The sequence below is a fragment of the Dendrobates tinctorius genome, unplaced genomic scaffold, assembly GCF_039654945.1.
Source record: "Dendrobates tinctorius isolate UK_male_01 unplaced genomic scaffold, ASM3965494v1 ptg000016l, whole genome shotgun sequence".
Classification (NCBI taxonomy): domain Eukaryota; kingdom Metazoa; phylum Chordata; class Amphibia; order Anura; family Dendrobatidae; genus Dendrobates; species Dendrobates tinctorius.
Window position 1 is genome coordinate 25,994,788 of NW_027361684.1, and position 16,163 is coordinate 26,010,950.

General features: G+C 43.5%; 1 protein-coding gene across 5 annotated transcripts in view; it reads right to left on the reverse strand.

The window, feature by feature from the left end:
• The window catches only part of RAP1GAP2 (RAP1 GTPase activating protein 2), a 1,085,931-nt gene that overhangs the window by 100,111 nt on the left and 969,657 nt on the right, over positions 1–16,163 (reverse strand). For all 5 annotated transcript variants that reach the window (XM_073565586.1, XM_073565585.1, XM_073565588.1 and 2 more), the window contains 6 exons: positions 15,624–15,656; positions 14,956–15,165; positions 9,705–9,808; positions 7,656–7,734; positions 5,483–5,536; positions 4,340–4,423 (listed from right to left, as the gene is read on the reverse strand). In XM_073565586.1, the coding sequence (XP_073421687.1) occupies positions 4,340–4,423; positions 5,483–5,536; positions 7,656–7,734; positions 9,705–9,808; positions 14,956–15,165; positions 15,624–15,656 (564 nt within the window). The remainder of the gene's footprint in view (positions 1–4,339; positions 4,424–5,482; positions 5,537–7,655; positions 7,735–9,704; positions 9,809–14,955; positions 15,166–15,623; positions 15,657–16,163) is intronic.

The window sequence follows — 16,163 nt, forward strand, 5'->3', positions numbered from 1 at the left end:
CTCCGGCCTCGCCTGCAGCCTCCTTACCAGTGACGGCGGTCACCTCGGCCTCATCTGCGACTCCGGTTGCGGCCTGCCCCGCGGCCGCATCTGCTTCACTCCCGGAGCCGGCTGCGGCCCACTTGTTGGGCTCTGTGGCCTACCCACCGGGACCTATGGCTGCCCCTGCCTGTCGCCTGGCCCCAGCGGCTGCTGGGCCGCCGGAATCTGTGGCCGCCTCTGCCCCGCTCTTGACCCCGGCCGTGTCCCGCCCACCGGACTCTGCGGCCTACACCGGACCCTCCGTTTGGGTTGAGGAGGTCATAGAGAAGAAGGCCATAGAGCGGGAGATCTGAGGCCTGCTTCATGAGAAAGGAGAGGCTGGTATGGCGGCCTCACGGTCCACCGGGAGGCTCGTATACACCAACCTGGCGAAGGGATACGGGTTCATTCGGGACCTCGCAACCGGCCAAAAGGTATATATTACCGTGACTTCCATCCGTCACGGCCTTGCTTTGCGGGAGGGGGACTTGGTGTCATACTATAAGGAGTACTGTCCCCGCGGCTACTACGCGGTAGCCGTGATCGTCGAGCCCGAAGACCAGAGCCCCCCGTAGAAGGACTCTCAGAGACACTTCAAGCACCCCGGGGACCTCACAGCTGTGGGGTTCCCCTGCTGGACTGGCACAACATCGGCCGGCAGGAGATGGCCCGGACTACCGGGATTTCATTGCACCGTTGTGCTGCCCAAAGGACAGTTCCCCGTCCAAGCTAAGGAAAATGTTTTGTTATATGTTGTTTTCTCCTGGCACAGAGGGGACACGGGGGAAGGAGTGCTAATGTTAAAGGAAGGGGGAGTACTTTCATGTTGTGTTTGGAATATTGTGTTGAAAGAAGGAGTTAAAGAAAAAAAAGAAAAAGAAAAAGGGGGTCACTCCTGTTGAGTTACCCTTAGTGTTATTAAAGCAGAGGTAACCATATATGCGGTATACCAAAAGTTGATTTAATGTGTAGTATGTATAAGAATATGCAACAGGTCACGGGTACAGGGTATGGTAAAAACGCTGACCATGACTTTCTTATTAGGTGGACAAAGAGACAGAAGATATTGAGCCAGACAGTGGCACCCCAAAAGGAAGGGCGGGCACTAGCAATGACCTGGTAGGCGAAAGGCCTCAGTCATGGCGTTCTGGACAGTAGAGGGTGACAGGCGGGCGCCAATGGTGACCTGGTAGGCAAGGGGCCTTGGTCATGGCGTTCCAGTTGGTTGAAGGTAACAGAAGGGGAGAGCAGTGGGAGGTACACATCGTAGAGTAGTCCGGGTGGACCTCACCAACCTGAAAGAAGTTGTCACGTGGTGTGCGCGCCGGTGAGTAGCAGTAGGCTGCTCGGAGCATGGTGCTCCCGGTTTGGTTCGGCCCCCCGCATGTGGCGGGTTTGGCCCAACAACCGGTCCGACAACAGATGGTGGACAAGCTTCAGGACGACGTAGGTAGGGAGTACGATTGGCGGGGATGACAATAGACAAAGGAAGGGAGAGTGTGGGGAAGGTGACTTGACGAACAGACTTGACTGAAGGAAGAAGGGACGGTTTGTGCACTATAGACAGATATTGGCAATGACAGCAGGGAAACAGCTGGGGAAGGTGGAAAAGGAGTGCAGTACCTAGATTTGACCACAAGATGGCAGGGGGAGCGTAGAACAGGATTTGACAGCAGCTTAGGGCTACGAAACCACTTAGTCATGGGGGGCGGGGAGATAGGAACCCAGGAGGGAAATTCCCGAGGAAGGGAATAAATAGGACAGGACAGGGTTCCAGGCTAGGCTAGTCCCAGGAGGAGCTCAGGAGGAGAAGACTCAGTACAGAAGACTGACAACGGTGGAGAGCTTGACCAGGGAACTGACAGGAAGAGACAGTCAGGGGGGTGTCCCTGACACGAGGAACCACAGGACAGACGAGGCCCCGGGGGTACCGATTGGACGATGACCTCGGACTGGAGAAGTGCTGGCGATAGATAGGCCTAGGGCTGCCCCAGCGAAAGATCCACAAGGAACGTCACTGTGACTGAAGGAAAGGTGAAGGTACCCGGGCCTGAATACTGTAAAGGAACTGCGGTGTATGGCTACGTTCGTCAGGAGGATGGCCAATAAACTCAGACCTGTTGCAACTGAAATCTGCCTCCGTCTCGTCTCTGTGGTGTCTGGTTGCGGTAAGCAGTGGACCACCCCCCAATCTGGGCCCCCTACTACAACAGCAAGGAACAGGAACTAAGAGTTTGCTTTAGTTTTTTGTACTTTGTACATACAGTGGGGAAAAAGGTATTTGATCCCTTGCTGATTTTGTAAGTTTGCCCACTAGCAAAGACATGAACAGTCTATAATTTTAATGGTAGGTTAATTTTAACATTGAGAGATAGAATATCAAAAATAAAATCCAGAAAATCACATTGTATAAATTATATAAATGTATTTGCATTTTGCAGTGAGAAATAAGTATTTGATTCCTCTGGCAAAAAAGACTTAATCATTGGTGGCAAAACCCTTGTTGGCAAGCACAGCAGTCAGACTTTTTTAGTTGATGATGAGGTTTGCGCACATGTCAGGAGGAATTTTGGTCCACTCCTCTTTGCAGGTCATCTCTAAATCATAAATATTTGAGGCTGTCCCTTGGCAACTTGAAGCTTCAACTTCCACCAAAAGTTTTCTATGGGATTAAGGTCTGGAGACTGGCTAGGCCACTCCATGACCTTAAAGTGCTTCTTTGTGAGCCACACCTTTATTGCTTTGGCTGTATGTTTTGAGTCATTGTCTTGCTGAAAGACCCAGCCACGACCCATTTTTAATGTCCTGGTGGAGGGAAGGAGGTTGTCAGGATCATTGATGCAGTGAAATAGCCCTGTGCCCTTAGCAGAGAAACCCCCCAAAAACATAATGTTTCCACCTCCATGCTTGACAGTGGGGATGGTGTTCTTTGGGTCATAGGCAGAATTTCTCTTCCTCCAAACATGGCGAGTTGAGTTAATGCCAAAGAGCTCAATTTTTGTCTCACCTGACGAGAGCATCTTCTCCCAATCACTCACAGAATCATCCAGGTTTTCATTGGCAAACTTTAGACAGTCAGAAGGGGGACCTTGTGGGCACTGCAGGATTTTAAACCTTTAAGGCATAATGTGTTACCAATTGTTTTCTTGGTGACTGTGGTCCCAGCTGCCTTGAGATCATTAACATGTTCCCCCCGTGTAGTTTTAGGCTGATCTCTCACCTTCCTCATGATCAAGGATACCCCCACGAGGTGAGATTTTGCATGGTGCCCCAGATCGATGTTGATTGACAATCATTTTGTATTTCTTCCATTTTCTTACTATTGCACCAACAGTTGTCTCCTTCTCACCCACCGTCTTACTTATGGTTTTGTAGCCCATTCCTGCTTTGTGCAGGTCTATGATCTTTGGTCTTGAACAGGAGCCTTTTATAAAGGTGACTATGTAAGACAGCTGCCTTTAATGCAGGTAACGAGTTGATTAGGAGCATCTAACTGGTCTGTAGGAGCCAGAACGCCTAATGGTTGGTAGGGGATCAAATACTTATTTCTCACTGCAAAATGCAAATAAATTAATATAATTTATACAATGTGATTTTCTGGTTTTATTTTGGATATTCTATTTCACAATGTTAAAATTAACCTACCCTTAATATTATAGACTGATCATGTCTTTGTCAGTGGGCAAACTGACAAAATCACCAAAGGATGAAATACTTATTTCCCGCACTGTACAGAGGCATGCCCCCTTTTGGGCTGTGCATCTTGTATACACAGGTTTCCACAGGCAGGTGCAAAACAGTTAGGTTTAGTTTCTGCTTTGCCCCCCCATCTATTTTGAGGCTTGCTGGCATGTAACGAGTTGAATTAAAAGAGTTAGGCACCATCTTGATAAGGCTCACCCTGTCATGGTGGGACGGCTTTTACGCACTCTTTTGATCAAAATATTGTCAACTAAGTACCCTACATGTACTACTATTTATTTATTTACTTACTGCAGGGTATTTGCTCATTTTGTTTCTATCCTAACTTCTGAAACTGCAGGGATCAGGAGCTCAGAGTCCGCTCCAGCAATCCCAGCTGGCTTCTTTGTGCCTGTTCAGCCACTGCTGCTTTAAACCGCATTTTTGACCGATAACCTTGATGAAAAAGAGGAGTTTTCAAAAGAAATAATTTGAAAAGTTTTCACTAGCAACCTATGAAAAACCTGGGAATAACCCTTTAATAATGTGTAGGATGTGTGGTGATCATCGATTATCAAGTGAGTGCAGAACATTCGTAGCAGCATATACATAGTAATGGTGACGACCTTGCACTTACTTGCCTAAGCTTCTGATATATGACTCCAAATTTGAAGGTATTGTTGATTTCATGTTCATCGTAAGTGACAATCATTTGTGATGCCTGAAAAAAATAAGTAAAGTTAATTGGTTATTTTACAAAAAAGAACATGGATGTTCGTACACAGTGGAGTCTTAGCACTAATTGTTTTTTTAGTATTTGGTTTCAATCAACGTCTGAATTACTTTTTTATTATCCTTTTTTATCTTATAATGTGAAAAGTGTAAGAAATCTGTGAAACCTTTACAATAAATATATGTTAAAGGCAGTTGGAGTAGAAAATAAAGTAGAGACAGAGACCCCAGTTCCATCTCTGGGTCACTTACTGGGTGTCATAAAATCTTACTTTATCAGCGAAAATGGGAGCCAAGAGCCTCGTCCCAGTCTACATGAGCGGCTGACTCCTACCGGCAGCCAACTACTGATTAACACTGTCTATAGTGACAAAGTTGCCAATCAGCCATACTGTATGAGAACAAGGGAGCTTGACCCCATAATGGAGAGAGCTCAAGTATTACTAAAGATAAAGGTTATTTTATGGGAAGCCCAACTAGGCATCAAATTAGTGATCGAGCAATTGGATCACTACTTTATGCTGACCTCATATCTGGCAGCCAAACCAATTATAGATTTCCTTAAGGCCACATTCACATGATCAGTATTTGTTCAGTATTTTCCATTAGTATTTGTAACCCAAAACCAGGAGTGGAACAATCAGAGGAAAATTATAATAGAAACACGTCATCACTTCTGTACTTATCACCCGCTCCTGGCTTTGGCTTACAGATACTAACGTAAAATACTGACCAAATACTGAACGTGTGAACGCTGCCTTAGAAAAGACCATTCTGAACTTCCGACAGAACTGACATAGTAATTATTTATATTCCCTAAACTATAACAATTCTGATCCATTTCTTTAGAACACTGAGATGTGATGTTCCTCTATTATCCCCCCTGAAAATGAATAAATCCATGGGCTGTGACCATACATACGCTGATAATGACCTGATAACATCAGACCGCGACGCTCCTTATAGACAAGTATTCTGGTGTTGCAAGTTATCATTCATTCATACATTTTTTAGAAAAGTGAGATTTTGAAAGGTGCAATGTTTGTACCTTGGGGTAAAGAACAGGATTAAATTTGAGTCCAGTGGCGTCATCACACAAGGCCTGTAATAATAACAAAAAACAGAGTTCTCAATTAGTCTATATTGCAAAGTGATGTACAGATCTACCTCATTGTGTCCTCACTAGTGATGAGTGAACGTGCTTGGATTTGGTGTTATCAGAGCATGCTCGGGTACTAACCGAGTGACTTCGGCATGCTTGGAAAATATGTTCGAGTCCCTGCGGCTGCATGTCTCGTGGCTGTTCGGCAGCTGCAACACATGCAGGGATTGCATAACAAACAAACAATCCCTGCAGGCACGGAGACTCGAAGTTATTTTTCGAACACGTTGAAGACACTTGGTTAGCACCCAAGCATGAGCATGCTCTTTAACACCTTATCGCTCATCACTAGTCCTTATTAATGATAACTACGTGTTCATGCATCTCACAGCCACGTCTGAGGATAAATCTGATGCTTAAAATTAGACCTCATGAACCGTGCTCCTATCTGGTTCTGTATGCAAAGCTTGACAAACTGTTTCAAATTTTCATAAAATTCCCATCACTTGGCTGCGGCAGCGATGCATTTTTTTTGCCATAAACGGCAACATTTCAATCATTTAAAAAAAATGTAAACAAATGGTGCTTATTTTTGTTGTGGTTGGTGGAAAAAAAAATGCACAGTGGACGCAACGTTAACTATCTTGCAGTTGGTTTGGACGTGTGCTTATGTAAAAAAAAATTAACCAGCTATGAACTAAATTAAAGTTTGCAGGTTTCCTGGTATGAGGGAATATTGCATTGAGGGTGATTCGGCGGCAGTCACATAGTTAAAGAATATGGATACCTTTGGGGGCAATTTTATTTAGTAATAAAATTATTTTTGTAATTGGGTTTTATGAAACATTTTGCACCAGTTGGCTTTTACTGGCTCCTCTATTTCCTGAATATTCCCATTGGTAGATTGAGTTAAAGGGAACCTGACAGGGGATCTACTCTGCCCGATCCTTGTATCAGACACTGGCTTCATGATCTCATCCCATTTCATCTCATTTGCTTCTGAAATGATGCGGCGTTTCAGAGAAAAACAAACTTTAAAAGTTGCAGAGACCAAGCACACTGGGGATTAGTCAAAAAGGTGGCCACCAGCAGCTTCTCCCCACCTGCTAACAGAGACTCACAGCTCCTTACCTGTTTACGCACAGAGGGAGACACCCGTCACTCAATGGGAATGGGCGGAGAGAGAAGCTGCCAGAGATCCGCGTTTGGGACTAGTCTCCCTTTTAAAGTATGTTTTTCTCTGAAATGCCGCAGCGTACCTGACTCTGAAATGCCGCAACATACGTGACTAGCATCATACAGCCAGTGCCTGATATACGCTCTTCCTGGATCGGCCAGCATATAACAGCCATCAGGTTCCCTTAAACTGAATATCTGTTTTGACAGGGAGTTTGTAACTCTTTTATCTGTCTTTTTTGGGGATCCTTTCAGCTGCTTTATAACCACAAAGTTCAACTCAACTTTTATGAGATCATAAATCAGCACAGAGTAGTTCAGAAAAAGACAGAAAAAAGAATTATTAACTTCCCGGCAGACTGAAGTCACTGACGTATCCTCAGATAAGCTCCGTCCGGGCATGTCGGCGGACGCAAAAAAATTGGCGGATCCGTAAAAAAATGGATCCGACGGATGGCCATCCGTCAAGATCCGCCAGTAATGCAAGTCAATGGGAAAAAAAACGGATCCGCCAAACAAAATGGCGGATCCGTTTTTTTACGAAAACGGCAGATCTTGACTGATGGAAAAAAACTGAAGTGTGAAACAGGCCTAACTCGTTCTGCAGTCAGCAATAGGCAATGTAATAAGAGGGTATAGAAGGGAAACAATGCAAAACTCCTAATGAAACCCAATTGTAAATATGATTTTTAGTACAAAATACATTAATTTAAGGCCAGATGGCAGACCAATGTACATTTGTGCACACTGAATGCTCTGTGTACTGTTATGAGATCCACATAATACAGATCAGCTTACTGGATGCAAACTAATTAAAGTTGCAAAAACTGAAATGTCCAAATTGGTTTTGTAATTTATTTTTGATGAAATGTATAAAGGCACAGATACATTGAAGGAAGATATCATGAGGATTACAGTTACGCCTCTGATCATTAATGCTCACCTTTGCTATCTGAGGAATACTGGGAAGTTTGCTAAACCCAGCCAGCGGGATTCGTTCATGTAGAATTTTTGTTCTAGACCTAAACAGAAATCACATATAATTAGTTGGTTACAAAATAAGTAGAAAACAACATTATGGACACTTTTCTGTTAGTTGGTTTCCACCACAGTCATAGAACATGAACCTGCAGTGTTGTGGAAACATTGTGGTAGTAGATGGATTTCTGATAAATACAAATGGGACAAAATGAAACTTGGCGAGGAGTCCTGGGATCCGGTTCTACCACCCGACTCTAAATGTATCCATAAACCACTACCTATTCTATCCACGCTAAGGCCGGTTCACATTGCGTTAACACAGCCCGTTCCACGCATAGCGTTGACGTGCTGCATTAACGCTATAGCATAACGCGATATGCGTTATGCTATATCGCTAGCGCTGATGATTCAGCCACATGAAGCCCTACATCCTTTGATGGTTGTCCTTTGTTAACAATGACTGTGCAGTGGTGGAGATACCATCAGCTTTCTTGAGTTACATTTTTACTATGTAAATGTCATTACCTGTTGTTCATCGCCATGTCATGTGCTTTGTTATATTATGTTGCGCGTGTACCACCAATAAAGAACTTTTACCAGATCATGTAATGCACTATAATTAGGAATGCTTATTACACGATAATAATGTACATGAATGTTATTTTATTATGCGTGTGATATGACATATCTGTGACAAATGTGCAGCAAAGTTGTGTGAAATGCCCCACGTAAGATGAGATAAGTAGGTAGTGTGAGTATATGAGGGATATGCACCCAGTTAAGAAATGTTTTTTGCAAGATGTCACTAGTTTGAGGTATTGCTGTTGAAATCGAGGGTTGTGCATGCTCTCCTTTAAGAAATGTGAACTGATGGAGTTGCTAGTGACACAACTACGTCAGGGTTAGCATTTACGTTTGCGCTTGTAGCAATGTCCAGAATGCGAATCAGCTGGGAAATTTTTGATAAAAGACATCAAAACACAAGTAAGCATGTAAACTGTAACAGGAACCAAGACTGGGCATAGAAAAGAAATGCCTGCACCATAGCTAGTTAGCAAGTGGGAATAAGTAACACTTGATATTAAGATGTCCTAGGACTTAGTGAGGAGTGCAAGAGAGTATACAAGAAGCTTAAGATGGAGGCGATGTAATTTAGTGCACTGCCATTAGAGGAGCAAGGATTGAAATAGCAGAGAGGAACATTGAAGTTTAGCCCTGACGATAAAGAACACATTCACTAGACGGGCAAAGGATTAGTTTCCAAAAAAAATCCAGATGTAACCACACTTTAGAAATTAGACAACTGAGTGTACAGAGGAGTGCATTCCCAGGGATGGAGGAAAGACTGGTGCCTGCAAGTGAGACTGTTATGCTATAACTGTGAAGGTTGGGCAGCAACACTATGCAAGATACCAGACAATCTACTACAGGGCATTGCTGCTAAGACATGCTACAGCGAGAATGGTTGTGTTAGCTGACGAACATAGAAACCAACACAGAGTCTGTTCCAGCGAGAATTTGGTTCTGCTGAAGTGATTAGCAGCAAACCAGGGGTGAACATATAATTGGTGCAACCTGTGCAACTATATAAGCCCAAAAGGTCACTTCTTCCCCCAAAGTAGGTGGAATTATGCATTTCATTTTGATGAGCTATTGGAATTGAAAACGGCCCCTATGCTGTTCACTACAGGATCCCTTCTCGGTCTGTGACCACCAGTGGAGCAGACCAAACGCAAGTGTCAGTAAATTGTTACAAGCGTCAACCCCCATTCCTAATACTATTTGTGTACCTCTGTTCAAGCCAAACTTTTTGCCTTTTGTGATATTCCTAAAACCATTCAGCTTCCTGTGAATAAAGCTGCTGAAATGACATCTTTGTGCGACCACACGCTTCTGCCAGTCTGGCCACTGCATCCTAACACTCAAAAGTTAAAATGAATTTGAGAACAAGGTGTGAATAGATCTCATTTACCAATTTTGATATTTTACACAATACATTCATTTTACACACCTGAGTATAATTCTTAAATATTCTATGCTGTCGGCTTCTTCACATTTAATTGAAAGAATCAAGTTCCCAAGGCTGCTTCCAGTGCAGTAAAAATTGAGGTGGTCCTAAAACAAGACAAACACATCATATTTAATAAGACATATTCAACATTGTAGAAGAACTGGATTTTGTTTTTGTACAGTATGTGTATATCCGGGACGTTAAAAAAAATTGCCTTAGCACTATCAGTCATGTAGTTGCAGATGCAACTATCTGCCTGCTATACCTGATGCAGGTCATTGACCGCTCCTGCTAGAGATTCAGCTGCTCCCTGTCAGCAGAGCAGCAGTTTCTCTTACTGTGGACAGAGTTGGACTATCGGCGTCAAGCTGATTTAGAGCTGGCTACTCTCAATTAGGGGGTAAGGAGCCGGCTGTCAATCATCTTGACACCAGAAGTCAGTAGGCCCACCCTGCCAACAGGAAAAGAACCTGCCGCTTGGTTCACATGAAGTCAACATACGTCTGTGACCGCTCTATGCCAGTGGAGAACGGTTTCAGGCACAACAGGAAGGTAGGTGGCAACTGCCTAACAGTTAGTGCTTAGGTACTTAAGTATAGTTGTGGCACCCCAGGAGTCCGGTTGCCACAGTGGCATTGACTCCCTCACAGGGAGGAATGTCATGCCTGGAAGCAAGGAGGGGTCCCCTTACCAGGTGTCAGTAGAAGACAAGAGCGCTAGGAACCGGATACCGAAGTCTGTGGTTGCGCATGTATGGAAGTCCTGGCAGTTAAATCTGGAGGGCAGGGGACTGCAGGTCTCCTTGCCAATTCTAATATCCGGCGGCACATCAGCATACCAGAGCCTGGAGTCTACACATAGGAGCGTCACCTGTGATAGGCTTAAGCTGCCTGCCATGCGGGCAACGGTTTGTTTTTAAAAACAGAGAGACAGTTAGCAGCAGGAGGGTGATCTGTTAGGCAGCAAGGAAAAAGGGAGGACAGTGCAAGAAGGAAGGCCTCCATATCTACCTGGCCATTACGATCTGTTATCAGTGCCCCGTTCTGTACTATCAACCATTACGTAAAGGAAAAGAAAACTGTAGCCCTTGTGTCCTCCAGTGATCTCTTGCGCCCTGAGTCCTGCACCACAAGGTACACGAAGCCTGATATAAACAGAACCGTTAGCCCTGGGGCCCCTCTCCACATGTGGGGAGCAGAACCATCCCAGCTGTGTCACCATCAGCCCCAGCAGTCTCCTTTAGCAGCGTCGGCCATCCGTTGCTGAACACCACAGGTGGCATCACGTTAAATCCCATATACATATTGCCCATTTTACGGCACAGCCAGGGCCATGGAGTAGGGTCACAGCCCCGTGACTTCCCCAAAGAACTGTCCGACCCGGTTCCGAGTACCCCACGGCCCTGGTGGGCATGTCATAGTGTTTAAAAAGAAAAAATCATGAATCTCTTGAAAAGTTTATATACAAACAGTATTTTCATATAATTCTATATAATCAACATAAGCATTTCTTTATCCATAACCATATATCACAAAATTGCGCTGCAGTGATCACAGCACTCAGATCTCTTGGAGCTGTGCCAATTCCCAAGACACAAGACATGCCAGATAGATATAAAGACCTTTATTAATGCACAAGAAATCCATGAAGCAAACCAAATAAAGTTTGTAAAAGTTGCCTGAGGGTATATAGAAACCAATAATGTAATTTGAAGGTAGAACTCCTTTCCAAATCAAGATATAATAACTATTAATGTGAAATTACTTTAAATCCTGAATTAAAAAGGAAAACCAATCAATATTGTTCATCATTTTGTCATTTACAGGAACCTGCACTTAGACCTTATTTCCTTCCAGGGCTATAATAAAAAAGGAAGAGTTATAGATAGAAAGCAAATCACCACTCTAAAGATAATAGCCCTCGGAGTATATCTATATACACTCACTGGCCACTTTATTAGGTACACCTGTCCAACTGTGTGTTAAGACTTAATTTCTAATCAGCCAATCACATGGCGGCAACTCAGTGCATTTAGGCATGTAGACATGGTCAAGACAATCTCCTGCAGTTCAAACCGAGCATCAGTATGGGGAAGAAAGGTGATTTGAGTGCCTTTGAACGTGGCATGATTGTTGGTGCCAGAAGGGCTGGTCTGAGTATTTCAGAAACTGCTGATCTACTGGGATTTTCACGCACAACCATCTCTAGGGTTTACAGAGAATGGTCCAAAAAAGAAAAAAAATCCAGTGAGCGGCAGTTCTGTGGCCGGAAATGCCTTGTTGATGCCAGAGGTCAGAGGAGAATGGGCAGACTGGTTCGAGCTGATAGAAAGGCAACAGTGACTCAAATTGCCACCCGTTACAACCAAGGTAGGCAGAAGAGCATCTCTGAACGCACAGTGCGTCGAACTTTGAGGCAGATGGGCTACAGCAGCAGAAGACCACACCGGGTACCACTCCTCTCAGCTAAGAACAGGAAACTGAGGCTACAATTTGCACAAGCTCATCGAAATTGGACAGTAGAAGATTGGAAAAACGTTGACTGGTCTGATGAGTCTCGATTTCTGCTGCGACATTCGGATGGTAGGGTCAGAATTTGGCGTAAACAACATGAAAGCATGGATCCATCCTGCCTTGTATCAAAGGTTCAGGCTGGTGGTGGTGGTGTCATGGTGTGGGGAATTTTTTCTTGGCACTCTTTGGGCCCCTTGGTACCAATTGAGCATCGTTGCAACGCCACAGCCTACCTGAGTATTGTTGCTGACCATGTCCATCCCTTTATGACCACAATGTACCCAACATCTGATGGCTACTTTCAGCAGGATAATGCGCCATGTCATAAAGCTCGAATCATCTCAGATTGGTTTCTTGAACATGACAATGAGTTCACTGTACTCAAATGGCCTCCTCAGTCACCAGATCTCAATCCAATAGAGCATCTTTGGGATGTGGTGGAACGGGAGATTCGCATCAGGGATGTGCAGCCGACAAATCTGCGCCAACTGTGTGATGCCATCATGTCAATATGGTCCAAAATCTCTGAGGAATGCTTCCAGCACCTTGTTGAATCTCTGCCACGAAGAATTGAGGCAGTTCTGAAGGCAAAAGGGGGTCCAACCCGTTACTAGCATGGTGTACCTAATAAAGTGGCCAGTGAGTGTATATTCCACATATGATCTGCCCTCCTTTAAATTCAGTTCAATAAGATCAACAAGCTATTGTTTCCAATATCGATACAAATTTTTGTCTATAATGTGACAAAGAATATATGCCCAGGTCTATAAAAATAGATAAAAATAGGCAATATTGGCAATACTACTGTAAGGTGTACACAGCATCAACTACACATATGCTAATCAGTGGTAATGGAATAAAACCCTGTGTGTCCCCATCTTGTTTTTCTACTCCTTTCCATCTGTCCTCTAAATCTTGAAACCTACTTACAATATGTTAAGTAGCAGAAGCCTACTGGAGGGCTGGGTCTTGTGCAATCTGACAATCTACAGTACAAATTAGGCTCATGGGTGCTATCGCAACCCATCATACTGCAGAGGAGAGATGGACTATGATGTCACATCTCCCCCCTATACAACTGCTTAGAAGCCTCTACTGCTATTGATGGCAGCATCTAACGGGTTAAACTTACGTGAATTTTCACAGATTTATTTTTTTAAAACAGTTTACAGTTCCTGGAGTAAAAAGATATGCAAATGAGCTCTTCTTCATGGGTAAAAAAAGGTATTTTTCTAGTACCATTGCTCTGGGCAGCACGGTGGCTCAGTGGTTAGCACTGCAGCCTTGCAGCACTGGAGTCAAATCCCTCCAAGGGCAACATCTGCAAGGAAGTTTGTATGTTCTCCCCGTGTTTACGTGGGTTTCCTCCGGTTTGCATTGCATTTGTATGTTCTCCCCATGTTTGCGTGGGTTTCCTCCGGTTTGCATTGCATTTGTATGTTCTCCCCGTGTTTGCGTGGGTTTCCTCCGGTTTGCATTCACATTCCAAAGACAATACTGTCCATCGGGGATAGTGTGTGTAAATTGTAAAGTGCTGCGGAATATGCTAGTGCTATATAAAGATTATTATTAGTACCACATTTTTTTTAGGGTAGCCACCCTAAAAAGGGTCAATGAAATCAATGACTACCCACTTAACAATCCTAGAAACATTGCTAAGGATTTTTAGCCAAACTAAAATCTTCGCTAAAAAGGAAAAGACACTGAGAAACTGAGAACCAAGCAGGCCATGATCTGCCCATACACACCTCAAATTTGTAAATTTTCTGAGTTACATAAAATTGAGCCTAGCATCACCTTTGAACAACGTGTCATGATTTTATTCTGAATAGAATTTTAATGACGAGCCATAAAAGCGCAGTTCCAATGATGTCAGCGCCGGTTATCTCAAGGCTCACGTGACATTATGTCATGTGAGTCCTGTAGTCAATCAGAACCCACTATTGAACTGCTGCGCAGTCACTTCCTTCCTTTCAACCTAACAGTGGCTGCAGACTGGCTGCAGGGCTCTTATGCCATAGTAATGTCATAGAGACAAAGTGCCGACATTCCTGACATTCCATGGCGCCAGTATGGGAAGTGAGTATATGCTATTTTTATCTTATAAGGAGGACTACTTTATTTAAAAAGAGGTTGTCAAGCTAGTGGACAAGCCCATAAAAATACTAAACCTGAGTTCAAGAAACTTCAGCTCATCAGCTGATATCTCTTAACATCCCCTACCTGTTAAATGGGATGGAAGGCCTCTCATATGATGAGAGGTTGGGAAAGTTAGGCTTGTTTAGCTTAGAAAAAAGACGCCTCATAGGAGATTTCATTTACATGTATAAATATATGTGTGGTCGGTATAAAAGGACTTGCACTTGACTTAATCCTTCTAAAAACCATACTAAGGACCAGGGGGCACTTATTTCGGGTGGAAGGCGATTCTGGCAGCTAAATAGGAATGTGTTCTTTACTGTTAGAGCAATCAGACTGTTGAGCGCCCAACCATAAGAGGTAGTAATGGCAGACACTATAACAGCTTTTATAAAAGGGCTGGATGATTTCCTCGATATACATAACATAATAGTTTATAGTTAAATTAGTGACAAAATGTACAATTGGTGAAGAAAGGTTTTTCATTTTTTTGCAACTATGTAACTGTCAATGGCAGATTTGCCAATGACTTGTGGACCTGGACTATAATACAGGCTATAAACCCAAAGAAGATATTAAAAAACTTAAAACCCACAAACCTTCCCCAAGAAGTGCTTTCTGTACGCCCGAGCTGAACCTTTATATTCTAGTTTATATCCATATGTACTGGGGCTCATGGGTTCTTCTTCTTCATCACATATACTACTGTCTGAAGATGTTGGAGTGCTTATATTTTCTGGATCTTCTATCCAATAACCTCCAAACTGAGGCAAAATAATGAGTGGATAAGAGGTGTCCTTCTCCAGGATCTACAATATAAAAGAACAAAGAGGCAAAAGACATACATCTTCTGAGTAGCATCAATATCATTAAACCAATGGCTTTGTTGGCACTTTGTGAGAAATTAGTTAAAAATGGCAGAAGGAGTTCTGGTGGCACATCAGAGATCCGTACAACCCATACCAGATAGATGAAAAGCAAGGGTCCCAGGAATATCAGTTTTAAACCACTTGATGGTGAGATGTAAAGGCTTGGTGTAGCACCTGGATATTGGTGGAGGAGGTATAGAGCATCATTGATAAAGCGGAGACTACTGATTGGTTTATTGCAGTTTCTATAGTTCTTAACTCTCTATAACACAAGGAAAAATAACTCCTTTTATAGCATTTTACCTTAATTTAACCAGTAGCTGTGGCTCTGAAATTAGTACTATTCTGCTTATTATAAGAACACAAGTTACTGTTTTAAACTGCATATAAAGGATTACCTCCTCAATGCTGGGGTATGGTATGTAGTCATCCTGTAAAAAGAAAAGAATAATTCATTATGTAGTTCACTCCAAACTTCACATTTAAGATGTCCCTAAGAGGAAACTTTCAGACAACTCATGCTTCCCAAACCGCAGGCAGCGGTAATCGCAGCCTGGCTGCACATTTGCTGCCAGGTATATTATTATTTGACTTTCTCTGGTGTTTCAGTGGACATATACTTTGAAGATCCGGCTAGGGATCATATCTGGAGACAGACAAGTCTGGTGCCGTCCCTGGATGGCTTATCACAGCTCTTTCCAGATGACTGACTGGTCACTTCCTCGATGGTACATAAGGAGAGACCTGTCAATCTCCACTAGCAGTGCTGGGAGAAGCCAGCTGGGGGTGGCATCAGAATGGTTTGGCCTCTGGCTATGGTCCCCGTCAAATCTTCAAAATATACAGTAATTCCTCTGAAACGCTGGATAATTTCAGAGAATAATATACCTGGTTGCTGTCATGATCCATGCTGGACTATGACAGATAAAAGCTCTAGT